This window comes from Marmota marmota, unplaced genomic scaffold (genome assembly GCF_001458135.2).
Source record: "Marmota marmota marmota unplaced genomic scaffold, marMar, whole genome shotgun sequence".
In the NCBI taxonomy this organism is placed as follows: domain Eukaryota; kingdom Metazoa; phylum Chordata; class Mammalia; order Rodentia; family Sciuridae; genus Marmota; species Marmota marmota.
Window position 1 is genome coordinate 2297555 of NW_025999880.1, and position 27480 is coordinate 2325034.

General features: G+C 33.7%; 1 protein-coding gene across 9 annotated transcripts in view; it reads left to right on the forward strand.

Moving 5' to 3' along the window:
- Bcas3 (BCAS3 microtubule associated cell migration factor) overlaps window positions 1–27480 on the forward strand; it is a 575967-nt gene that overhangs the window by 49412 nt on the left and 499075 nt on the right. For all 9 annotated transcript variants that reach the window (XR_007342273.1, XM_048788041.1, XM_048788067.1 and 6 more), the window contains one exon: window positions 27299–27371. Coding sequence is in view for 8 of the 9 variants with exons in the window: in XM_048788041.1 (XP_048643998.1) it covers window positions 27299–27371 (73 nt within the window). In the remaining variant the exon portion in view is untranslated. The remainder of the gene's footprint in view (window positions 1–27298; window positions 27372–27480) is intronic.

Consider the following 27480-nt stretch of genomic DNA (forward strand, 5'->3'; position numbering starts at 1 on the left):
CTGTAGATGGACACATACCTTTATTTTATTTATTCACTTCTATGTGGTGTTGGGGATCGAACCCAGTGCCTCACATGTGCTAGGCCAAGTGCTCTACCACTGAGCTCTATATTATGAACATCTTTTCCATTTTCAAAATTTTTCATCATTGCTAAAATTTATATAACATTCAATTGTGTGAACGTTTGCATTGTTTTCAGCTCTTTCCTTTTTACTGATTATATTGTCATGTGCTTCTATATCATATCTTTCCATCCCTCAGTGTCTGCGGGTGATTGTTTCCATGATCTCTGTTATAACAATATCCTTGGATGCTCAAGTCCTTAATATAAAATGGCCTACTGTTTGTGTGTAACCTACACACATCCTTTAGCATACTTTAAATCACTTTAGATTACTTAAAATATATAATGCAATGCAAATACTATGTGATTGTTACAATGTATTATTTAAGCAGTGACTAGAAGAAAAATTCTGTTCATTTTCAGTAGACACATTTTTTTCCCCCACATATATTTATCTATGATGGGTTGAAGACAATGATGTGAAACCTGTGAATACAGAGGCCTGACTTTACCAATGTTTAAAAAAAATAAAAGTAGTGCCTAGGGGTGTAGCTCTGGTAGAATACTTGTCCAGTATGTTTTGATCCCCAGCACTACAGCACACATATACACACAGACATAAATGCAAGGAATTATTTTTAAATATTTATTTTTTAGTTGTAGTTGGATACATACCTTTATTTTATTTATTTGTTTTTTTATGTGGTGCTGAGGATTGAACCCAGGGCCTCACCAGTGCTCTACTGCTGAGCCACAATCCCAGCCCTGCAAGGAATTTTTTTTTTTTTAATAAGGATAACTCCCAGATAAGGAATAGTAACATCAAAGGATGTGTACATTTAAAATTTTGATATAGGTGATAAAATTGCCTTTGAGAGAGTATGCCAGCAACTATACACAAGAATGCTTTTTTCCCTATTCTGTCCTATAGTGGCTATTATAAATCTTTTTTGGTTTTTGCCTATCTGGTGTAGAAAAATTCTATTCATTTGTAATTTTTTGATCATTGATTACTGGGGAGTATGGAAAAGTCTTCATTTTTTTTTTGTCTCTTATAGGTTTTGACATTTATACTTGTTTGAATTCTGTGCTCTTATTGATTCGAACTCTGCTACCGTATTATTAGTAATATATTATTATGTACATTTGATTGATATCTTGCCTTTTTTTGTTATCTATTGAATGCTGTCACATGTATGATGATTTTTGTTGTTAATTTCATGATAGAAAATCTCTTCATGGGTAGGGGTTGTAGCTCAGTGGAAAAGCACTTGCCTAGCCTGTGTGAGCCCCTGGGTTTGATTCTCAGTAGTGCACAACCCTCCCTCCCCAATCATCATGTTTCACCATGCCGTGTGTGTGTGTGTGTGTGTGTGTGTGTGTGTGTTAGTGGGTGTCCGGCCCAGGATCTTGCACATGCTAGGCATGCCAAACCTGTCTAATTATTTTTCTTCTTTTTTGTGGTACAAGGGATTGAACCCAGGTGCTCACCTGTGCTAGGCAAGTGCTTTTTTTCTGAAGTACATGCCCGGCCCTTTTTAAAAATTTTATCTTTCAGACAGGGTCTTTCTAATTTGATCAGGGTGTCCTCCAAGTTGACATGCTCCTGCCTCAGCCTCTTGAGCAGCTACAATTTCAAGTGTGTGCCACTGTTCTTGGCCAACTGTGCCTAATAGGTTTTTTCCTGTGGTAAGGGGGATTGAACTCAGGCACACTCTACCACTGAGCTCCATCCCTAGTCTTTTTTTAAAATTCTGAGACAAAGTCTTGCTAAGTTTTGCTGAGAACTTACCTAAATTAAAGAAACTGGCCTTGAACTTGTGATCCATCTGCTTCAGCCTCCCAAGTAGCTGGGATTACATGTGTGGGACACTGTATCTGGCAACTATTTCTAATTTTAATTCATGACTCTCCTTCAAAGTTTAACTTTTAAAAAACATGTCCTCTTTTTCTATTACATTTTTGTTTTTGTTCACAATCAGGAAGTAGTTCTTTCATTCCCAGCTTTGAGTTTTCATAGATTTTGGAGAAATTGTTCTTGTCTTGGACTTTCCCCTCCTATAATGTTATCTTTTTGAAATAATAGGAACTGTTATTTACTATTATTTGCATTCTTTGCAGTGTCTTGCATAATGTGTGGACAGATGAGTAATACTCAAAATGAATTTATTTAATTTTTTATAGAAGAGAATGTAGAATTCTGCTTTTTAAAAAATATTTAGTTTTTTTTAGTTTTAGGTAGACACAATATCTTTATCTTATTTTTATGTGGTGCCGAGAATCGAACCCAGTGTCTCACTCATGCCAGGCAAGCATACTACCACTTGAGCCACATCCCCAGCCCCTGCTTTTTTTTTTTTATACTTGGGATTGAACCCAGGGGTGTTTAACCACTGAGCCATATCCCCAGCCCTTTTTATTTTTTGAGACAGGGAATTGCTAAATTGCTGAGGCTGGCTTTGAACTTGTGATCCTCCTGCTTCAGCCTCTGGAACTGCTGGCATTATAGGAGTGTACTACTGTGCCTAGCATAGAACTCTGCTTTTTTTTTTTTTTCCTAGTTATAGATGGACAGCATGCCTTTATTTTATTTGTTTATTTATTTTTTACACAGTGCTAAGGATGAAACCCAGTGCCTCTCACACATGGCTAGGCAACTGCTCTGCCACTGAGCTGCAGCCCCAGCCTGAACTCTGCTTTTTTAAAAAAGATTTTTATAGGAAGAAAAAACAGTTATCAATGACTGAAGAGAGAATGCTTTCATTTACACTAACAACTGTTAGGAATCATATTAACCTTGTGTACATGCTGTTTCTGTACTGCTCATGGAGAAAGACAATCATTTTGGCCTGGGATTATTTCATAGGAATGCAGTTTCAACCTTATTCTTTTTTTTTCCCATTTATTATTTTCAAACTCATTTTTTCTTTTTTTGTGGTACTAAAAAAAGATGTGTTGTGCCTGGTAGGCAATTGCTGTATCACTGAGTTACATCCCCAGCCCTTTTTAAAAATATTTTTTTAGTTGTTGATGGACCTTTATTCTGTTTATTTATGTGGTGCTGAGAATAGAACCCAGTGCCTCACACATGCTCAGCAAGCACTCTACCACTGAGCCACAATCCTTTTAAAAAGATTTTGTTTCCAGACTGGATTTCACTAAGTTAGCCTGGCCTTGAACTTGTGATCTTCCTTCCTCAGGCTCCCAAGTAGCTAGGATCACAAGTTGCTAAATTGCTGAAAATTTACTTAAGTTACAGAAACTGTCCTTGAACTTGTGATCCATCTGCCCTAGCCTCCCAAGTAGCTGGGATTACAGGTGTGGGCCACCACACTGGGCAATATTTTACTCAATTTTAACAGATACATAAAAGTTGTACATATTAGTCATATTAGTGGGGTACCATGTAATATTTTGATTGATCAACCTTATCATTATCCTTAGAAATTCATTGTTTTGAACATGTGAATGTTGGGAATATTCCAGTGTTTTAGGACAAATTCTTAAAGTCCAGTGCCTTTAATTCAGAGGACAGAGGACTTTTTTTTTTTTTTAATTTTTTATTGTTGGTTGTTCAAAACATTACAAATTTCTTGACATATCATATTCCACACTTTGATTCAAGTGGGTTATGAACTCCCACCTTCACCCCATGCACAGATTGCAGAATCACATCAGTTACACATCCATTGATTTACATATTGCCATACTAGTGTCTGTGCAGGACTTTTTGAAGATAAAGTTTACTGAAATATTTATGGGCCAAATTTCTGGCACTCATCTCAAAACACTTGGCAGAAACTTTTTTTTTTTTTCTTTTTTTTGTAAATTTTCAAATATAGTACACTTTCTGTGTTGAGTATACAGTATTTTTCCTATGGTGCAAGTATCTATTTCATTCTTTGTAGACAACTTAAATGTGGTTTTTATCATGTTCAAAGAAGAACTATTTGATTTGTTCAGCTGTATGAAGTTGGAATTTATGACTAAGTTTTCCAGAAGTGTTTGCTGTAATTTTTTTTTTGATGTAGCATTTTAATGACTGGCTAAATAAGTGAACCCACTAAAACACACGTGTACGCCTGCCTGGGTTCACGCGTGCGCGCGCGCATACACACACACACACACACACACACACACACACAGAGTCTGTTCAGCCAAATACTAGCAAACCTCTAAAAGTAGGCCAACTGACATTTGCTTATAGTCATCACCAGTGTATTGCAAAGAAAAGGAAACAGGCTTATTGACATTTTAAATGGCTAACCTATGAGATTTAGGGCTTCCCTAATGTTTTCTGCTCCAATTACTTCTCTGTTTACATTGTGTATTGTGTATTTCCTGCATAACACCTAGTGTTTATTATTAAGGCTTTACTTCTTATGATTATTTTATAATATTTTTCTAAGCCTGTGGGTGAGGTAAATTGTACATTGGGAACATAGCTTATGTTTATGTTGAATTTTGTTAATGTTTTTGGTTAGAGTACAGGGGTTTTAGGGGGGAATGTCTACTTTAGAGGTGCTGCTTTTTAAATTGCTTTCTTAGTGTTTGGTAACGTCATGATAGTGGCATTGACATATTGATGTAAGAGTATTCTCAGCTTTATGAACCCTAGAATTGGGGCCTTTTCCTATGAGGGCTATATATAAAGAAAGCATGCAGAACAGGAAAAAGAGGAAGTAAATTTATAAATTAAGTGAATTAAAATGTGTGATTATATTTTTCTGATGACATTCCTAGGTCAATTATATATTGTCATCACATTCCACTGTTCTGCAAGGTAAGTATCTAATATACAAGTGAGGAAGCTTGAAGCTCTAAGTGACAGGCATAGTAAAACAGTTGATAAATGGTGGAGCTAAAATTTGTACTTTAAATCTCACCTCACCTTCACCTTATTGTCTCTCAGTATATGATTTTTCCATTACTACAGGGAAACACTTTTACCAAATACACCTATTGCAAGGATGCATTTATTATTGAGGAAATCACACGCTAGTATATTTATTTAAATATGTAAAGAAGTAGCTTTGTTTTTCTCTTTCTTTTTAGAAATTTGAAGGTCTTAAATAGCTTCAATTACTATGTATCTGTCATTATATTTGAAGACCTTAGTTGCTTATTCTAAGGATCAAGAGTAATGAAAATAATTAATATGGTAACCAATTTATAGAAATGCTATCATACTACATTAAAAATATAAGCTGTTGAGATAAAGAATATCACAAAAAGATAGTCCACCCAAATGTTGTTTGCTTTCAGTTGAATCAAACCTTAAAAAAAGTGTTGATTCTCTTTTATGTGACTTGGAGTTCAGTAATAGAAGTTTGCTGGATATCTTAAATCAGATTTAGTAAAAAAAAAAAAAGGTGTAACATGAAGCAATGAAATTACATGTGAGCTTAAAGATTCTGACCCAAATAAACAGATTTGTAATGAAGATGCTGATTATTATCACTGCAGCTTCAATGCCTTTTTACTGTAGAACTGCAGAGAAGAATGTGCGTTGTCTTTGTGACTGACCAAGTTTGTGGTCTCAGAAATCTGTGTTCATTTATCATAACACATTGCTAAATGTGAAAGTAAAAGTTCAAATTAAGTAAAACTTAATTTAAAATGAATGTTACAATCAGCTTTATTGAAATAATTTACAAACAACAAAATTCATCAGTTTTAAGCATGTTCATGGATGAGTTGACAGATGGATACATTTGTGTAACAATTATTACAATCAAAACACAAATCCTTTCTGTTGCTGCAAGGAAGTCCACCTGTCAACCTCATACCCACTAGGATGATTATAATACACAAGAGAGATAAAAACAAGTGTTGGGTAGGATAATTGTTCACAATTAGAACCCTGATGCATAGACCTCGGGAGTGTAAGAATAGTGTAGTCACTCTGAAAACCAACTTGGCAATTCCTTAAAATGTTAAGCACATATTGACCATATAAACTCATCAGTTGTCATTAGGTATGTGACTAAGAAAATGAAAATGTATGTCCATGGAAAAAACTTGTACATGAATTTTTATAGCAACATTACATATAAGAGTAAAAAAATGTGACTAACCAAAATGTTTATCAACTTATAAAATGCAATATATTCATACAATGCAATATTTATATGACTATAAAAAGTAATAAAGTTCAAGTACATGCTGTGCTGTGATGACACTTTAAAACATTACATTAAGTACAAGAAGCCAGATATAAAATGCCACATGTTGTTTATTCCATTTATATGAAATTTCCCAAGTAGGCAACTCCATAGAGTCAGAAAAGAATTTAATGATTGCCTAGGTTGTGGGGCCAGTGTGGTGTGGGGAATGATTACTAATGTGTATAGTGTTTATTTCTGGGTGATGGAAATGCTCAGAAATTAGTTGTGTTATGGTTTTTCAACTTGGTGAGCATACTAGGACTATTAAATTGCACAGTTAAATTGATGAAGTATGTGGTCTATAAATTATATGGCAGTTAAGTTGTTTAAAATAAAAGACTTCTTATACTCTCACCTCCCTACATCTTTTGCATCATATTAAATCACTCTTGCTTTTTTCTAGAATTAAAAAAAAAAAGTAGAATACATTCCATTCTTTTGAGCCTGGCTATTTTTAAACTTCATACCTCGCTTTTTTTTTTTTTTTTTTTTTTAAAGTACTGGGGATTGAACCAAGGAGTGTTTTATTATGGAACTACCTCATCAGCCTTTTATATTTTTTATTTTGAGACAGGGTCTTGCTAAGTTGCTGAGACTGGCCTCTAACATGTGATCCTCCTGTTTCAGACTCCCAAGTAGTGGGATTATAGGTGTGCACCATTACATTTAGCCATATCCTACTGTTGAGTGTCATTTGTGTTGTGTGTATCAGTTTTTAGTTCTTTTTTAAGTTTCTGAGTCATCTTCTATTGTTTGGGTACACTATAATTCCTATCCACAAGAGTGGATATTTGAGTTGTTTCCAGTTTTGCCCTTATATATAAGTGGCTCTGAATAATTGCATGTATAATAAATATAATGAGTGTATTTGTGAGGGCTGGGGTTGTGGCTCAGTGGTAGAACACTTGCCTAGTAAGTGTGAAGCACTGGGTGTGCTCCTTAGCACCACATAAAAATAAATAAATAAAATAAAGGTATTGTGTTCATATACAACTAAAAATATTTAAAAAGTATATTTGTTTCTCTGGAGTCAGTATTGAGGAGGGGGTTGTTGGGCCACATAACTGTATGTTTAACTTTGTAAGATATTGCCAAAATATATTCCAAAGTGGCTATGATATTTTGTATTTCCATAAGCAGTGTTTCAGTCTCTAAATGACTAATGATATTGAACATCTTTTCATGTACTTATTTGCCCTTTTTATGTTTTTGTAGCTGAGTATTTTGAAATGTTTTGCTCATTTTTAAAATTTACTTTAATTTTAAATTAGAGCATTATAGATCTACACAGTAGTTGGATTCATTTTGACAAAATCATACATTCATGGAATTTGATTTCAATTAGCATTCCCCCTTTTCACTCTCATCCTCCTTCCCCTATTTCTCCTTTCTCTACTGATCTTCTTTTCACTCATTTTAAAATTTTTGATTGGTGCTTTTTACATATACGTAAAGGGGAAATTATCTGTGATATATTCATTCATGCATATAACGTGATTTTTGTTTAATTAGTTCTGTATTTCCTCTCTTTTCCTGTCTATCCTCTTTTTCATTCTCAGTCTCCTCCCTACATCTCCCTGCCCCACTGGTCTTCCCTATCTCTTTGTGATATCCACCTCTGCCATCTTTTTTCTTTTATTTTGCTGTGGTTTCCACATATGAGAGAAACACATTCACCCTTTGATTTTCTGAGTCTGGCTTGCTTCACTTTCCATGTTTCCATTTCCATCTATTTACTGGCCAATGCCATAATTTCATTCTTTACATGTATGGCTGAGTAAAACTTCACCACATCCTTGTTATCAGTTATTATTATTTTGTGTTCTTGATAATTGCCTTTCTGACTGGAGTGAGATGAAATATTAGTGTTGTTTTGATTTGCATTCCCTGATTGCTAGAGATGTAAGATATTTTTTTCATATATTTGTTGGCTCTTTATGTTTCTCCTTTAAGAAATACTTATTTAGTTCTTTTACCAATTTATTGATTTTTTTTTCTATTAAGTTTTTTGAGATATATGTTTTTGTTACACACACCCACACGATATTAATCCCTTGTTGGAGGAGTGAGCTGGCAAAGATTTTCTCCCATTCTGCAGGCTCCCTCTTCATGCTCTTAATCATTTCCTTTGCTGTGCAGAAGCTTTTTAATTTGATGGCATCCTACTTACTAATTCTTGGTTTTATTTCTTGAGCTTTAGGGGTCTTGTTAAGGAATTTGGTGTCTATACCTATAAGATAAAGTGTTGACCTTCTCTTTTCTTCTAGCATTTGCAAGATTTCTCGTCTAATTCTTTTTTTTTTTTTTTTAATAGTTATGTCTTTTAAAAAAAATTTAGGAGCTGGGGCTGTGGCTCAGCAGTAGCACACTTGCCTGGCATGTGTGAGGCACTGGGTTCGATTCTCAACACCACATATAAATAAATATATAAATAAAGGCCTATCAACAACTTAAAAAATTTTTTTTAGTTGTAAATGAAAACAATACTTTTATTTTATTCATTTATTTTTATCTGGTGCTGAGGATCAAACCTAGTGCCTCACATGTGCTAGGCAAGTGCTCTACCACTGAGCTACAACTCCAGCCCCATGGTCTAATTCTTAATTTAAAAAAAAAATTTTTTTAAAGTTGTTGATGGACCTTTATTTTTTATTTTTTGTATGTGGTGCTGAGAATCAAACGCAGTGCCTCACACATGCTAGGAAAGCTCTCTACCACAGAGCCACATTGCCAGCCCTTAATTCTTAAATTTTTGATCCATTTTGATTTGACTTTTTGTAGGGTGAAGTACATGGATCTAATTTCATTCTTCTACATATGGATATCTAGTTTTCTTTTCTCCAACATGTATTTTTGGCATATTTTTCAAGTATCAGATGATTGTATGTGTGTATGTTTATCTTTTTCTTCTATTTCATTGGTCTTTATGTCTATTTTGATGCCAATATCATGCTGTTTTTCTTACCTAGCTCTGTAATGTAATTTGAAATTCCTCCTGCATCATTCTTATTGCTCAGAATTTCTTTGGCTCTTCTGGGTCTTTTTCAAGGACTCTTTTTTTCCAGATCTGTGAAGAATGTCATTGGTATTTTGATGGGGATTGCATTGAATCTGTATCTTTCTTTTGTAATAGGGCCATTTAGACAATATTAATTCTGCATATCCAAAAAAAAAAAAAATGGGGATGGGGCCTTTCTATTTGTATATATTCTAAATATAAGTCCTTTTCTACATAAATGTAAAATATGTTTAAATATTTGCCTTCTCATACTTTTCATACTTTTTATTCTTTATAGCACTGGGGATTAAACCCAAGGGTACTCCCCTACTAACCTATATCCTTAGCCCTTTTTATTTTGAAATAGGATCACACTAAGGTGCGGAGGGTAACCTTGAACTTGTGATCCTCCTGCCTCAGATTCCCTACTCACTGGGGTAACAGGCATGTTATGTTGCATAGCACTTGGCTGTCTTAACAAACTTTTGAGAAGGAAAAGTTTTCGATTTTGTTAAAGTCCTATTTATTGACTTTTTTTCTAGTTTGTTTTTTATTTTCATTCAGCCCAAAATATTTTTCTAGGTTTGCATGTGATTTTTGTCTTTGACCCATTTGTCATTTAGAAGGATATTATTTTTATTTTCAAGTTTTGGGAGATTTTCCTGATTCTTTGTGTTATTAAATTATAAATAATTAATTATTTAGTATTTTTATTGTCTCTATATTTGACCTTTTCCATAATTTCATACAGTTGGAACTGCACAGTATGTAGCCTTTTCAGGTTGACTTCTTTCACTAATATGCACTTAACTTTCTTCCATGTCTTTCATTGCTTAATAGTTCATTTCCCTTTAGTGATAAGTAATATTCCATTGTTGTATGTTCCAGTTCATCCATTTATCTGCAGGAGGACATTTTGGTTGCATTATGCACAAATCTGCTATAAACATCCATGTGTGTGGACATAAATCTTTAACTCATTTGTGTAAATACCAAGGAGATTGATATACAGCATTATATGATGAGAAAATGCTTATTTATTTATTTATTTATTAAAAAACTGAGCTACATTGCCAGTCCTTTTAATTTTGAGACAGGATCTTGCTAAGTTGCTGAAATTGGCCTTGAACTTTGAATACTCTGACTCAGTTTCCCAGGTTTCTGGGTTACAGGCATATACCATTATGCTCAGCCTAAATGAGTATGCTTAGTTTTGTAATGAACTGCCAAACTGTCTTCTACAGTAACAGTACTGTTTTGCATTTCTACCAGCAATGAATGAAAGTTTCATTGGTTCGCACCTTCATTGGTTTTTGGCGGAGTCATTCTTCTGGAATTTGGCCATTTTAATATCTGTACAATGATATCTCATTGTTTTTATTCCATAATGACATGATGGATCTTTTGAGCATCTTTTTATGTGCTTATTATGTATATATATTCTTTAGTGAGGTGACTATTCAGGTCTTTTCCCCATATTAAATTCAGTTTTGGGGCTGGGGTTGTAGCTCAGTGATAGAGCACTTGCCTAGTATATGTGAGGTACTTGGTTTGATCCCCAGAACCACATAAAAATCAATCAATCAATCAATCAATCAATAAGATAAATTTATGGTGTCCATCTACAACTAAAATATTTTTTTTGTTATTTTACTGTTTGAAAGAATTCTTTGTCAGGTTGGGAGTATAGCTTGATCTCTACACTGCCCTGTCCCCACCCAAAGTTATTTGTTAATTTTGAACAGTAGTCTTTATCAGATATGTGTTCTTCAAATATTATCTCCTAGGGTGTGGCTTGTCTTATACTTTTTATAGTGTTTTATGCAGAGCATATTCAAAATTAATTTTTTTTGGACACAGTACCTTTATTTTGTTTATTTTTATGTGATGCTGGGATCGAACACAGTGCCTCACGCATGCTTGGCAAGCGCTGTACCACTGAGCCACAACCCAGACCCTCAAATTTTTTTCTTTCCCTCATCTACATGTTATTTAGCACATTCAGTGTTTTACAAAACATACTGATGTTGTGTTCATGTTTTAGTCTTTTTTCCCCTTCTGTGCTTCCAATAGTTTCTGTTGTTGTTACTCCTTCATGTTGTCTAATCTTTTCTTCTGGAGTATTTAATGTTATTAAAGTATCTGGTGTATTTTTTATCTTAGTATATTTTTTAGTGTGGGTTTGTATGTGTAGGGAAAGAAAGCATCTTCCTCTGAGTCTTTAAGTTTTCAACATTTACCATTACCTTTTTGAATAAATGAACTATGTGTATTGTAGCAATGTTAATGTTGTTACTTGACTGATGCCATTAATTGATTTTTATTCTTGTTATGAGTTGTTTTCTTGCTTCTTTGTATACTTTCAATGTTTTGTTTGAATGTGACACATTGCATATTTTATGTTGCTCTAATGCTGTTATTTTGAATTCCTTTAAATAGTTTTTGGCTTTGTCCTAGGACAGAGTGAAATTACTTGGTAATAATTTGTTTCTTTTATCACTTTCTTTTACTCTTTTTTAGATAAGCCTTGAATAATTGTTAGTCTAGAATAGGCATCTGCTGATATTTTCTTATAGGGCCAGATAGTAAGTATTTTAGTCTTTAGTCCTATGTAGTACCAGTCACAACTATTCTACTAGTCATCTCTGCCATCATTGGGAAAAGTGGTCATTGTCAATACATAAACAAATGGAGGGGCTGGGGTTGTGGCTCAGTGGTAGAGCACTTGCCTAGCATGTGTGAGGCACTGGTTTCGATTCTCAGCACCACATGAAAAAAAATAAAAGGCCACCAACAACTAATAAAATATTAAAAACAAATAAACAAACAAATGGATAGTAGGGCTAGCATCAGTTGTTTTCCTTGTCGTTGTTTTGTGCTGTTTGAAAACTACTTTTTCATCATACATTTTATCTGTTGTGTAAATTTTTATGGCAAGAAAGTAAATCTATTCTGTGTTACACTATTATGGCTAGATGCTGAAGTTCATCGTTCTCTTTAATTTCATATTTTGGATAAGTTTCCTTGAGACTGCTTAGAATAACACTTGGCAAATGGAAAGACTCTGTATGACTTTTTGTAAATAAGTAAAAGAAGTATGTTTGGAATTGAATTTTATCTGTAGTAACATTTTAAAAAGTTATTGTGTCTTGGAGGAGTTAAGTCTCAGACTTTGTGAAGGATTCAAGTAGTATAGAAAAATATGGGGGGGCTGGGGATGTGGCTCAAGCGGTAGCGTGCTTGCCTGGTGTGCCTGCGTCCCGGGTTCAATCCTCAGCATCACATACAAACAAAGATGTGTGTCCCAATAGCAAGACTGTGGAACCAACCTAGATGCCCTTCAATAGATGAATGGATAAAAAAAATGTGGCATTTATACACAATGGAGTATTACTCTGCATTAAAAAATGACAAAATCATAGAATTTACAGGGAAATGGATGGCATTAGAGCAGATTATGCTAAGTGAAGCTAGCCAATCCCTAAAAAACAAATGCCAAATGTCTTCTTTGATATAAGGAGAGTAACTAAGAACAGAGTAGGGTCGAAGAGCATGAGAAGAAGATTAACATTAAACAGGGATGAGAGGTGGGAGGGAAAGGGAGAGAGAAGGGAAATTGCATGGAAATGGAAGGAGACCCTCAGAGTTATACAAAAGTACATACAAGAGGAAGTGAGGGGAAAGGGAAAAATAATACAAGGGGGACAAATGAATGCCAGTAGAGGGGGCAGAGAGAGAAGAGGGGAGGGGAGGGGAGGGGAGGGGGGATAGTAGAGGATAGGAAAGGCAGCAGAACACAACAGACACTAGTATGGCAATATGTAAATCAATGGATGTGTAACTGATGTAATTCTGCAATCTGTATATGGGGTAAAAATGGGAGCTCATAACCCACTTGAATCAAAGTGTGAAATATGATATATCAAGAACTATGTAATGTTTTGAACAGCCAACAATAAAAAATTAAAAAAAAAAAAAAGAAAAATTCAGGGGCTGGGGTTGTGGCTCAGAAGTGGAGTGCTTGCCTAGCATTTGTGAGGCACTGGGTTTAATTCTCAACACCACATATAAATAAAAATAAAAAGGTCCATTGTCAACTAAAAAAAAAATTAAAAAAAAAAAAGATGTGTGTCCGCTGAAAACTAAAAAAAATAAATATTAAAAAAAAAGAAAAATATGGGAAGATATCAGCATTAATTGTGTTTCTCTCTAGTGCTAGATGTAGTAGCAAAAATACCAAGGGATTTCGTATTTCTTTTGATCTTATGAATAGGCAAAGCAGTCTTAAACTTTTTCTTCTCTCTATCGTCAAGGGTTTCTGTGATTCTTGACTATCTGAGAATAATATCATTTTCTTTTGTTCCTCTCAATGCTTTTAGTTTCATAAACTATTTTATTTATTATCCATCTTCTTGGCACCTGCTGTTTTACCTAGTTTTCATTATATTTTTTCTTCTTTTTGTGAGTGTGCTTTGCAGTTTTTATGTACAGGGGATTGAATTCAGGAGTGCTTAACCACTGAGCCACATCTCCTTCCCACTTTTATTTTTTTAAATTTTGAGACAGGGGGGCTGGGGATGTGGCTCAAGCGGTAGCGCGCTCGCCTGGCATGCGTGCGGACCGGGTTCGATCCTCAGCACCACATACAAAACAAAGATGTATGTCCGCCAAAAACTAAAAAATAAATATTAAAAATTCTCTCTCTCTTGGGCTGGGGATGTGGCTCAAGCAGTAGCGCGCTCGCCTGGCATGCGTGCGGCCCGGGTTCGATCCTCAGCACCACATACAAACAAAGATGTTGTATCCGCCGAAAACTAGAAAATAAATATTAAAAAATTAAAAAAAAAATTCTCTCTCTCTTTCTCTTAAAAAAAAAATTTTGAGACAGGGTCTTGGTAAGTTGCTGAGGCTGACCTTGAACTTGTGATCTTCCTGCTTTAGCCTTCTGATTTGCTGTGATTACAGGCCTATGCCACCATGCCCAGTGTCATTATGCACTTTAAAAACAAATTTCACACAGATATACATTTCAGTTTTTTCTTCAGGAGGAATGAACTGTGAACCAAGCAATGTAAATTCTATAGGTTAGTAAAAAAAACCTAAAAGAACCTATTTAATCGGGCTGCGGTTGTGGCTTAGTGGTAGAGCGCTCGTCTAGCATGTGTGAGGCCCTGGGTTCGATCCTCAGCACCACATAAAAATAAATAAATAAAATAAAGGTATTGTGTCCAACTACAGCTAAAAAAAAATATTTAAAAAAGAACCTCTTTAGTCATCGTTATCTTCATCATCATCTTCCTTCTCCTCCTCTTTGTTTTCTTCTCATAAGGTTGCCTGTCATCTGCTGCAGCATTCTTCCAAAAGTCTCCCTGATAATTTACAACACCACTCATGGGTAGGCTGGAAGTTTCCCCTTAGATTTTTGAGCTATACTAAGAACAGAATAACAACAACCACCACAGCAAAAAGCCAGAGGTTTTCATTTCTCCCTTTTAGTGGGTTTTGTCACCTTTTCCATGTTTTCAAATTTCCGTTTCTCATTAGCAGAAGTTGTCTTCCTACTACTTACAGTGAATTTTTCTAAATCATGCAAGGATGGTGTGATTCTGTTTGAAAATATTCTTATGACCATTTAATAAATAGACCTTTTAAAGTGGGAGATTAGACCAAGCATGATATATTTACTGGAAGATGGTATATATTACAGTGTTTTTGGACAAATATGCAAATAGGGCTGGGAGTGTAGCTCAGTGGTATAACATGTGATTAGCATGTGCAAGACCCTGGATTTGATCCTCAGCATAACTAACTAACTAAAATTAAATAAATAAACACCCCTCCAATGAAACAAAATTCAAATGTTTATAACATTTACCATCATGTCAATGCTTTGATAACTTCTCATACGTAGAGATTATTGTTGCTGAGAATAGGCCTTTTTTTTTGGTTGTTGTTTTGTTTTGGTACCAGAGATTGCACGCAGGCATGCTTAGCTACTGAGCCACATTCCGAGCTCTTTTTAATTTTTATTTTGAGACAGGGTCTTGCTAAGTTGCTTAGGGCCTTGCTAATTTGCTGAAGATGGCTTTGAACTTGTGATCCTCCTTCCTCAGCTTCCTGACCTGCTGGGATTACAGGTGTGTGCCAGCATACCCAGTGAAAATAGACCTTTTAATATAATTTTTTAAAATGATGCTAGGGATCAAGCCCCAGGCCTTCTTGCTCATATTTGGCAAGCACTCTACCTCTGCACCACCCCAAATTCCAGTTTCAATATAAAGTTTTGAAAATTTGTTAGAAAGTAATTCCAAGTAAATTCTGAATCTTCTATTGTAATTTGTGTCCATTCATAGCATCAAAGGATGGTATCTGACTGTTATGGGAGTTTATTTGCAGCTTTTTTACTTCTCATTTACAGGTTGAGGTCCTTTATATATTTCTTAGAGTTATGGGTAAGATAGTCTTATATATTGAAATATTTTTTAAGCTAATTATAGGAAACCTTTAAATATTTTATTGGATACACATGCAGATGTTTAATGTTGACCCTTTAAGCTAATTGTACCACCATGGCTCTGCTTTATTATTTAAAGATTTTAATCATTTTTTCTTACATAGAGCTTATCGTCCTTCTTGCCCTTGTTCCCCCCCCCCTTCAATTTCATTTATCATATACTTATTTGGATTACATTTCTTTTTTATTGTCTCTGTTCTATTTCACACTTAATGCTAATCTTTAAAAAAATTAAAAGGAATTTTATAACAATGAATTATAAAAATATTTGTTTACTCATTTATTCTTTAATTCCATTTCTTTCTGTGTCAGTTCATACAAGAGCTGGTATTCACATTTCCAGACATTTTTCTACTGTGAATTTCTTTTTATTTAATTGGAGATTTTCTGAGCTTTCTGGATCAAAAAACTGTTGACATTTTATAATTCTGGAAAACTTGGGTTATTTATCTTTTAATATCATATTTTTATTTATTTTTATCCTGTTTTCATTGCTTACAGAGCGCTCCATATAGAACTTTCAGTCAGAAGAACAACAGCAGGTGAATAACCTAGTTAGAAAATAGATAAAACACCCTCAAAAGTGAAAGAATTCACACAGGTGCCTAGCAAGTGCAAGGTCTTGGATTTGATTCCCAGCACATTAAAAAAAAAAAAAAAAAGAAAAGAAACAGAAAATTACACCATACCAGCTATATAATAGTGTTTTAAAGTTAAGGAAGGACCCACATATGAGGAGTCTAGAAATTCCTGCTGAGAAATGATGGCTTTAACACTACTTTTATCTTTTGTATCCTTTCAAATAGCTTGTAGCACAGTGTGAGACCCATAATTGTTTAATAGTTGCCTGCTAGGTTACTTTTTATTCTAATTTATACATTAACCAACTTTTAATTTTAAAAATATCAAACTGATATAAAACTGGAAGAATAAAATAAAAATATTTGCATTTTCTTCCCCTATACTAATTATAAGTATTTTATCACATTTTAGATTAAATTAAAAAAAAAATCTCACCCCTTATCTTGTTACTGTAATCAACTGCTGTTAATGTTGGTTCATATCATTTACCACTGAACATATTTGTTATTTCCTTAAATTTTAATGCAGCTTTAATTTATAGTACACAAATCCACGCTTTCATGTGGCATAGGTTTTTTTTTTTTTTTACTGTGAGTTTTGACAAATACAGGTATCTTTGTATCAAACTCAGACCTTTATGAAGTTTGCATTTGCCTTACCCGAGGCAGTTCTCATGTGCCCTTTCCTAGTCACCCCCAGCTCTTCTAGTGGCTTCTATTATTTTGACTTTTTTCACTTCATAGAGAATACTTTAAAAAATATTTTTATTAGTTTATTTATTTATTTATTTATATGCGGTGTTGAGAATCGAACCCAGTGCTTCACACATGCCAGGCAAGTGCTCTACCGCTGATCCACAACCCCAGCCCAAGAATACTTTTACTTAATTTTGGTGTTACATGCATTAGTTTATATTTCCTTTTTATTGCTGAATAGTATTCTATTGAATGAATGTATAAGTTCCATAGAATTTAGGTTGAACATGCTTTTGAGATATCATGAATAAAGCCATTATAAGCATTCTCATTTTAGGCTTTCTGTCAGAAAGTAAAGATTTGAATGTGCTGAACATATCAGTAGATTAACAATATAATGAGTATAATATAAGATCTGGTAAGTACTGTGAAGAAATAAATCAGGGACAGGATATATGGTGTAAGGGAGGGTGGTCTCAGAAAAGCCTTTCTGATTAGGAAACCTTTTAATAAAGATCCAATAAAGTAAACAAGTGAACTATGCAGATGACTAGGAGAGAAGTGAGTATATGCAACAGAGAGAGTAGAAAGCACAGCATTACTGAACCATAGATATGCTTGGCAAACTCCAGTGTGGGTGCAGAGTGAGCATTGTAGAGAGCTATCAAAGAAATGTTGGTACCTTGGTAAAAAGAGCAAGACACCTGTCAAGGTTGTGAGCATTATTATTATTTTTAACCATAAAAATAGATAACAGCTTTTACATATTAGGGTTGCAAGAAAAAATAATAATTGCATAAACTTTCAGTTCTTACCTGGTTTAGCACTGTGCTTAGTCATTTGCACGTATTATTTAAAAAAAAATTTTTAGTTGTAGATGGACACAATATCTTTATTTTTATTTATGTATTTTTATGTGGTGCTGAAGACCAAGCCCAGGGCCTCACGTGTGCACTCTGCCACTGAGCTACAACCCTAGCCCATGTATTATCTTTTTAAATAGTCACAATAATTCTATGGGATGTATTGGTACTTTACACCCTTTTTACCAATGAGAGGAGTAAAACAAACTGATTCAGTCAAATCTATTGTAAAGAAAAATAATTCCAAAAAATACATTAGCCTTTATCAATAATTTTATTGAAAAAATTCAGCAGAAGAGTTGATTATATGTATGATTATATGTTATATATATAAGCATGTGTGTGTGTGTGAGTAGGTTTTCTAGTGAGAAAGGGTAACAGGAAAGAATTCTGGGCTAGCTTTCAGGTTCTGATAGGGCATTTAGTACCATAAGAATTCGGAAAAGTTATTTAACTTTTCAAGATCAGATTACTCCTCTGTAAAATGAAATGGAAGATTTATATGGTGCTATTTTAAGTTCTGATGAGGCTAATTTGTGAAGGAAGACTTGATTATCAAAGTGAAATACAAGTTGCCACCAAGGGTTAAGGAATACCTTGTGTGTTTATTGTTCAACAATATACTGTCTTGAGCTGCAAAGTACCTCTATGGTAGACATGTGCTTAACATGCTGGAGGCCCTGGGTTCAGTCCCCAGCACCAAAAAGAAAAGGTCTTTATCTACTTTGATGAAATTTTTGAAGTAACAGTGGAGGGTAAAATGTGTGCATATATTTTGGACATTTAAGACAAATGGCAAAGATGTCTTTTGTGATTATATTTAGGTTAAACAGTTCAGGGTAGTAAGATTTATGTCTTGCTGGGAACAGCACTGCACGCATGTAAGAGGGCTGAGACAGAAGGATTGTAAGTTCAAAGCCAGCCTTAGCAAAATTTAGCAAGGCCCTCAGCAATTCGGTGAAATCTTGTCTCAAAAAGTAAAAAGGGCTGGGGATGTGGCTGAGTGGTTGAGCGCCCTTGGGTTAAATCTCCAGTACAAAAAAAAAAAAAAAAAAAAAAAAAAAAAAAGTCCTGTTTCTTTTGATTCATTGATAGTAAACTGCAGCCTCTGCATCTGTTTTCCTATTTCTTCCTTCTCTTCTCATCTCATATTTTATTCCTCTGTAGTCTGTTTCAAAAAATTGCTCACATTTTCCTGTTTAGATAAGAAATAAATAATAGGATTACCCAATTCATAATGGAAATTATTTATATAAAATCTAGTAAAAACTAGTAAGTCTGAAAATTTGCACACAAAATTTGTTGACTAGAGAATCAAACTTTCTAGCTAAAATCGAGAACCAGAAAATTTGACTACATCTTAAAAACTCACATTCAGAGAATCTGTAAGCAAAACACAGAAGAAAAACTAATTCAATCAAATCTATTTTAAAGAAAAATAATTCCAATAAAATTAAAAATCAATGGGAGACTGAAATGGTTTAACTGAGTAGTTTAAATTAATTTAGTTGTTCAGTGGAATCCTCCTGAAAAAGATTTTTCAATAGAAATTTATTAGCATGAACATACTTTTATGTAAAAATTTTATATTCAGGACATCATCTTTAACATCAAAAGACTAGAGTTGGAGTGTTTATTTCATTATCAGTTTGATTTTCATTTGCCTCTGGATCTACTTTTGGACTCAAGTAGAAACCATTTCTGTTTGATGTCTTCAAATCTTTAGGGCTGACTTATGGGCTTTAACTCTTTGATTTAAATGAGTTTAAAATGGTGGGTGTATGGTGGGGGGATATTATTTAACATTATCTGACAAGCAAAGTGTTTTGAATTTTGTTGAGTGGTAGAGGAGTTGGTGAATTGGTGGGCAAGCCCATTTTCATTACTTTAATTGTGTGATTTATTAGGATTTTAAGCTTTTTATAAATGTTTTAGTGTTATAGGACAGAATTAAAAGGATTTAGAATAAAAGGAGTTTAACAAAAGGACTTTGCAACAGGATTGCAATAGTTTTTATATTTGATGGATTTGGCTAGCCGCTTTTCATTTCAATCATCATGGTACATTCTGTTAAATGCTGTAGAACAGGTGTGTATAACGTCATTCTCTCTATTGTACATGCAAATAAACACACAATTTTATATATAAAAAGTTAATCCGCTGCAATTTGGAGGATTACATTATGGGAGGGTGATGACTCCATTAAGCATCATGAAGAGTACATGCTACTATTTATACAGCATGAAAAAATAAGATAATAGCTACACTGTTTATGAGATTGTAGAATTTTTATACTAACACTTTAAGAATTGTATTTATTCGGACCATCCATAATCAAATTATCTAAATGAGAATTAAAATTTTGCTACCTTGTTTTTAATTCTGGAATTAATTTTTCTTGTTGTTATTGTACTGGAGCATGCCTAAAATAAATTTGGAGGTTTTGTGATATTTATTTATTGTAGACTCGGGTCTTTTTGGCTTACATTGATCTTATAGTAGCTTTTTTTTTGGGAGGGGGAGTAATACTGTTATCAAGTTAGAAACTCAATTTTTTTTTAATATTGATGTTTTGTGAATGTCTCTGAATAGTATAACTCTTTAGGATATGTCATGTGGCTGACATATAGTTCAAAGTCTGCTGGACTGGTATACCCTAGGAGGTCAGTAGAAACTAATGGAGTTCTTTGATTCAGTTTGAGAAGAGCAAAACAATCAAACCATTCTTGCCAGTATTATTTGCATTTTTAAAACTTGATGTTTCATTCATCAAAATATCAGACTGGTATGTACAATACAGGTAAAAACCATAAAGACCTTATAAAGACAAGGAAGTAGAATGAAAATGGGTATTGTTAAATGTGATGGTGAAATATGTAGGAGTGAAGAACTGGCCTTATATAGATGAAGTTCAGTTATAATTAATTTAGAACATAAATATTGTAGGCTTTGGACCAGTTAATTTTTAACTTGTGCTTGGATCAAAAATTGTATTGTTAATTGTGAAAACTGTTTCATTACAGGGATAGCAATACACAACTCATAGTGAATTGCCCCTGGACAATCATCAATTTTATTTATTTACTTATTTTTTAAAAATATTGTTTTAGTTGTAGATGGACACAATACCTTTATTTTATTTTTTTATTATGTGGTTTTGGGGATCGAACCAAGTGCCTCATGCATGCTAGGCAAGCACTCTACCACTGAGCTACAACCCCAGCCCCTATTTTTATTTACTTTTTTAAAATTTTTAACTCTTACATAGAAACATAAAATTTTTACATCTTTATGAGGTACCATGTGATGTTTTAAACACATTTTCTTGAAGCTTTCCCAATGTAGTTATAAATACATTTTAAATACTTGGGCACCGATAGCTATACAATTCTAAAAAATTTAGATAATTATAGAGAATTTTATTCGTAAACACTGTCTTTATCATTATGGTGTTATAGTATGGTGTCTAAGCAGAGATAGAACTTATTTTTCAGTCTTTATTATAATCATAGGTAAAAAGTTTTAAATTATGTCAGGTCACAATCTAATTGTATAACCAATAATCTGTCCTCCTTTGGATTAAACCTCATTATTTTTGGACAGATCTGTTAACATTACAAATGCTTTTTTCTACTGGGCTTGAAAAATGAAAGAGAGTTCTAAAGTCCCCCTGTTGATACTTACCAAAATATTATCTCCTTCCTAAACCTCAAAGAGGTAAATCCCTATTTTAAAATTAGTGTTTATCTTTCTATTTATACATTTAGTACTTAATATGCACTACATATCTATCCATCTGTCTATGCACACCTACAATTTATACCAACCTTATAAAAGTTTTTTTTTTTAACATTGTGGTAGAAGTAATACAAAACAAAATTTAGTATTAGTCTTTTTGAAGTGTACTGTTTACTATTGTTATATATAATCACATTTTGCAACAGATGTCTAGGGCTTTTTAAAAATTTGCATAGTTATAACTCTATACCTATTGAAGAATTATTCATTTCTCCGTCTCTTTTATCCCCTGGAAATCATTATTCTAATTTTTATCTCGGTGATCTTGATTACTTTAGATACTTCATGTAAGTGGAGTCATACAGTATTTTTCTTTTCGTGACTAGCTTATTTTACTAAGAATAATATTATCAGGGTTCATTCAAATTGTAGCATGTGTCAGCATTTTTTTTTTTTTTAATTGTGGTGCTCAGGAGTGAACCCAGGCTCTTGTATATTGCTAGGCAAGCACTTTACCCCATTAAGTTACATCCCCAATCCTTTTTTTTTCTAAACTTTATTTGAAAGAGGTCTCACTAAGTTGCCCAGGATGGCCTCAAACTTGTGATTCTTCTGTCTTAGTTTCTCAAATAGAAGAGTTATCTGTTTAAGGCTGAAAATTTTTAATCATGTGTAATATATGCCACATTTCTTTATCCATTCTTCTATCAGTAGATTTTTGGGTTGCTTCTGCCTCTTAGCTACTGTGAACAAGGATGTATAAGAATTTGCTACTTTTTTGTTGAATAATGTTATATTTCAGAACAGTTTTACTTTTGGAGCAAAATCTAGAAGAAAGTACATAGAGTTCCTATATGCTCCTGTCCCCATAGGACACAGCCTCACTCTCAAATTTTGCACCATAGTAGTGTACATATCACAATTTGTGATCCTTCATTGATGACATCATTATCCAGCCTATAATTTAATTCAGATGCACACTTGGCATCAATTATTTACATTTTCATGAATGTATAACGTATAAAGGATATGTGCCTACTATTGGGAGTATTAAATTGAATATTTTCACTGCCTTAAAAATACTCTGTACCCTACATAGTTATATCTTCTCCTCTAGTGTATCTTTCATTTATCATCAGTTTGTAATTTTCCTTAGACAAGTCCTATATGTACTTTGTTAGATGTATTTATTCTTGAGTTTTTGAGGTTTTTTTTAAGCAACAAAAATGGAATTTTAAATTAAAAATTTCATGTGGTCTTGGCGAATGTATATATATATATATATATATATATATATATATTTTTTTTTAAGGAGAGAGAGAGAGAGAGAGAGAGAATTTTAATATTTATTTTTTAGTTTTCGGAGGACACAACATCTTTGTTTGTATGTGGTGCTGAGGATGGAACCCGGGCTGCACACATGCCAGGCGAGCGCACTACTGCTTGAGCCACATCCCCAGCCCCAATATATATTTTTATTTGTTGATCTGGGGTTCTGTGTCTTAACTCAACAAGCTTACATGTTAGATGTAGAAGTTTTTTGTTGATTCCTTGTGATTTCCTATGTAATCAATCATGTTTTCTGCAAAAAGGCAGTTTTTTCCTTCCTTTTTGGTCTATGTGCCATCTATTTTGTTTCTTGCCTTGTTGTAGTGGGTTGAACTTCTTGTACTATATTGTATGACAGTGGTGAGAGTGGACATTCTTGTCTTTTGCCTGACCTTAGGAAAGATTTCAGTCTTTATGATGTTAACTATAGGTTATTATGATAAGCTATGCTTGCATCACTTATTACCTAGACCAACCACTTGGACTCCTTGTCTTATAAACAATTGCTTTTCCTCTTAATATTTATAGAAGCCTCTTTTTTTTCTATTGTCCTAAAATTATGTACACTGATATTGGCCTCTTTAATGTGCTGGAATATGAAGGGCTTATAAACTTTTATTAGGGAAATTATTAAATTATTAAAATAAATTATTTCTTGGTTGATTTTGTCTTCTGTTTTCTCTTTTTGGATGTCCTATTATCTGTATCTTTGTTCTTTTTAAGATTCTTGTGTAGGGATCACAATGCTCTTTTCCTCTCATTCATGTTTTTGTTCTCACTGTGAAGTTTTCCTTGACTTTTCCATTGATACTTGTTTAAGTTTTAGAATCAAATCTACCTCATATTTTATATTGTCAAGAGACTTTAATATTTAAGTATTTATTTTTCATTGTATTCTTGTATTGTTCCATGCCTGCTATATCTCCTTTTATGTCATGGAAATTATTAATAATAATATTTTTATTTTTTTGTTATTTTCTTCCTATTGATACACTTTTTAGATGACTGTTAATCTTGGTTGTCTGGATATGATTGACAGTGCCAAATCAAAAGCTAATGGAAAGCTCTGTGTATGTGTTTGTCAACTTTCAACTTTATTGTGGGGTGCTTTGGTTGTGATATTTGTTAGAGTCCTCTGATGGGGAATATATTTTTTGGTTTTTCTTCCTAGACTTGCTTGATTTCCCAAAGAAGATTCATAAGCTCCTGCCTAAAAGATAAAGTTCAGATGCTGGAAGCATAATGGGAGGGGAGACATGGATGGTAGGCAAGGACTGGTTCTGTACTAAGAATTAATGTTGTCACTTAATACTCTTGGTTTTTTGTTTTATATTCACCTGTACTCAGGGTACTGCTGTCTTACTAAGAATAGCCTTTCACTCTTCTGCTGGGAATAGGCAGGGTGAGTTGTCTAAGAGAGTAAAGGTCTTAAGTGTAAGTCTTTTTCAAATAGCCAATAACAAACCAGCCTTCCTTATTTTAGCTTCGTCCCCTTTCACACCCAATCCAAGTGTGTCTGCTGTTATCACTTATTGTGCCTTTTAAAGATTTAAAGGTTTAGAGTAGTTTGAATCTCAGGGCTTTTTTTCCCCATCACCACATCCCTGCAGTTTACTTAGGGCTGCTAAATTTGTCATCTTTTTTTGGTCTATTTTCAAAATTAATTGGGGGTTATTATATATTTTTAAACCCTATTTAATTCAATGTTGTTTTCTTAGATTATTTTAAAGGGATAGCTGGGCGTATTGGTATACACCTGCACTCCCAGATTATCAGGAGGCTGAGGCAGGAGTATAACAAGTTCAAGGCCAGTCTCAGCAACTTATTGAGACCCTATCTTAAAGTCAAAAAAATTTTAAAAAGGGCTGGGGTGTTATTCAGAGGTAAGGTACCCTGCGTTTAATCTTCAGTGCTGAGGAGGTGGTAGGAAGTGCATAAAGGGATAAAGTGAAATGCATGTCTTCAGCTTGCCAGATTAACTCCAGATTTGAAATAAGCACTAATTTGTCTCTTCTGGTATATGTCCCTTTATTAAAAAAAAAGATTAACTATTTTGGGGATAATTTATATACTCACATGGTTTGAAAATTAAGAGGCATAAAATGTTTCTATTTCCTCCATCTCTCATTTTTTCATTCCCCCCCATGGACAAATAATAATTATGATTTTTTTATGTGTCCTTAAAGAGTCTGTATATAGGTGTGATTGTTTGTATGTATAATATATATAATTTATGTATATTTTTGCATATACAGTTAATCTTGTTTTGTCTGCTGTATACAAGGTTGTATTTTATTCTGTCTCTTCATATTGTTGTATGTATTACCTTTTCTGCTTTGTATCTTCTGTCTCATTCCATGTTTCTATTAACTACTTTATTCTTATTTATATTTTTATAGTACTGGGGATAGAAAGCACTAGTGCTCTACCTTTAATTTACATCCTTATCCCTTTTTGTTTTATTTTGAGATAGGGTCTCACTTAGTTGCCCATTCTGGCCTTGAACTTGTCATTCCCTGTGTCAACCTCCTGAATAGGTGGGATTACATGCATGCACCACTTCACCTCGGAGGGCATTTCATTCTTTTTTGCAGATATAGGAAATATTCCATTATACACTTGACATTTTCCTGTCATTTGCTAATTATGCTGTAGTGAGTAAACTTTTATAAAAGTTATTTCTCTCATGTCAAAGTATACGTGTAGGGTAAAGACTTAGCAGTGATATTTTTGCTTTAAAGGGTATTTGAATAATAATTTTGATTAATATAGTGAGAGAATTTGATCAAACTTTTGGATTTTCCAATAAGCTCTTAGGTAAATGTCAGTGTATGTCAATGTAGCTAAATTAAAAAATTTTTTGGTAGTTGTAGATGGACAGAATGCCTTTATTTTATTTTATTTTAATTTTTATGAGGTGCTGAGGATTGAACCCAGTGCCTCATGAATGCTAGGCATGCGCTCTGCCACTGAGCTATAGCCCCAGCCCCGTAAGCTAAAATTTTAATTGGAAAATTTCTTAATTATTCAAAATGTAATGACTTGTGAAGCTCATCTTTGTATGGCTAACCCTCTTTCATTATCATCTATTCCCCCTTCCTCCACATTATTTTGATTTACATCCCAGAAAACACATCAGTTTATTGGTTCATATTTTATTTTTTATTTTGAAAAGTAAAGAATATTCAAATATAACTATAATATTATAGGGGAGTAAACATTTCTCCTCTGTCTTCTCAGGGTCTCTGACTGAATATGAGTATGAGAATTAAAATAGATGAATAGGATGAAAGAATGCAAATTTTATTTAAAACTTTTATATGTGCAATAGACTTCTCACAGGAAGATGAAGACCTAAAGAAGTGACTACGCCTGGGTGCTTATATACTAGGTTGAGCAAAGAGTGTCATTTGTGGAAGAGTATCTGGAAAGATAAGGATTAGTTTAATAAATTTTTAAATGGATTTTCCTTATCCTGACTCTTGATATTTGGTGATGAGAATATTGCCCTCTTCCTGGCATGGGGAGGGCATCTTTCACATAGAAAGGGAAGATCAGAGTGTCCTTTCTTCTGTTTTTCATGTGCCTTTAGCTTAAAATATTCAATATTTTAAAGCACCATATTATAGTGTGGCATGTCCTAAACTTTTTTAGCACCATTATCATTATAGTTTTAAGGAATTTCTCTTACGTGTGAGGTTGAAAATCTTTTTCAGGGCTGGGTATGTGGCTCAAGTGGTAGCACGCTCGCCTGGCATGCGTGAGCACTGGGTTCGATCCTCAGCACTACATAAAAAAATAAAGATAAAAAAATTAAAAAAAAAAAGAAAATCTTTTTCATAAGGTTCAAAGCCACTTGTATTTCCTGGCTTTATTTTTTCTGTTTATTGCTTGTATATCAGTTTTTTATCCAGTAATATTATTGAGTTCATTTATTATTATGTAGACTAGGAATTCTTGTATAGCATTGGATGGGACCAGCAACACCGAATATTTTTGTGTCATTGCTAATTTGAATGGGACTATTCTGAACCATCACCTATGATGCTTGCTGTAGATTATTTTGAATAATCAGAATTGGGTTTTCTATTGTTCTTATGATTAGGTGTAGGATTTAATTAATCTTTCTTCACTTGCTGAAATGTCAATATGATGAATTATATTAGTACTTTTTTTTTGTGTGTGTATGATGCTAAGAATTGAACCAGAGCCTTGCATAGGCGAGGCATATACTTTGTTTCTGAGCTACACCCCTGGCCCTTGTGTAAATGTTTTAAAGCATGAAATAATGAGAATTAACTAGAACACTTCTCAAAATTAACATTTTGTTTTTATACTCCCTTACAGGTGGTCAAAAATGTGATAACTTTGCAGAAAAAAGACCCCTTCTTGGTGTGTGTAAGAGCATTGGATCTTCCGGGTAAGGAAATTTTTAAAAATAAATTGAATCAGCTACTACAAATTTGTGTGTTTATTCCAGAATGGAACCTCTGATGTCTTAAAAATCTTCGAAATCATAAGACTAAGCT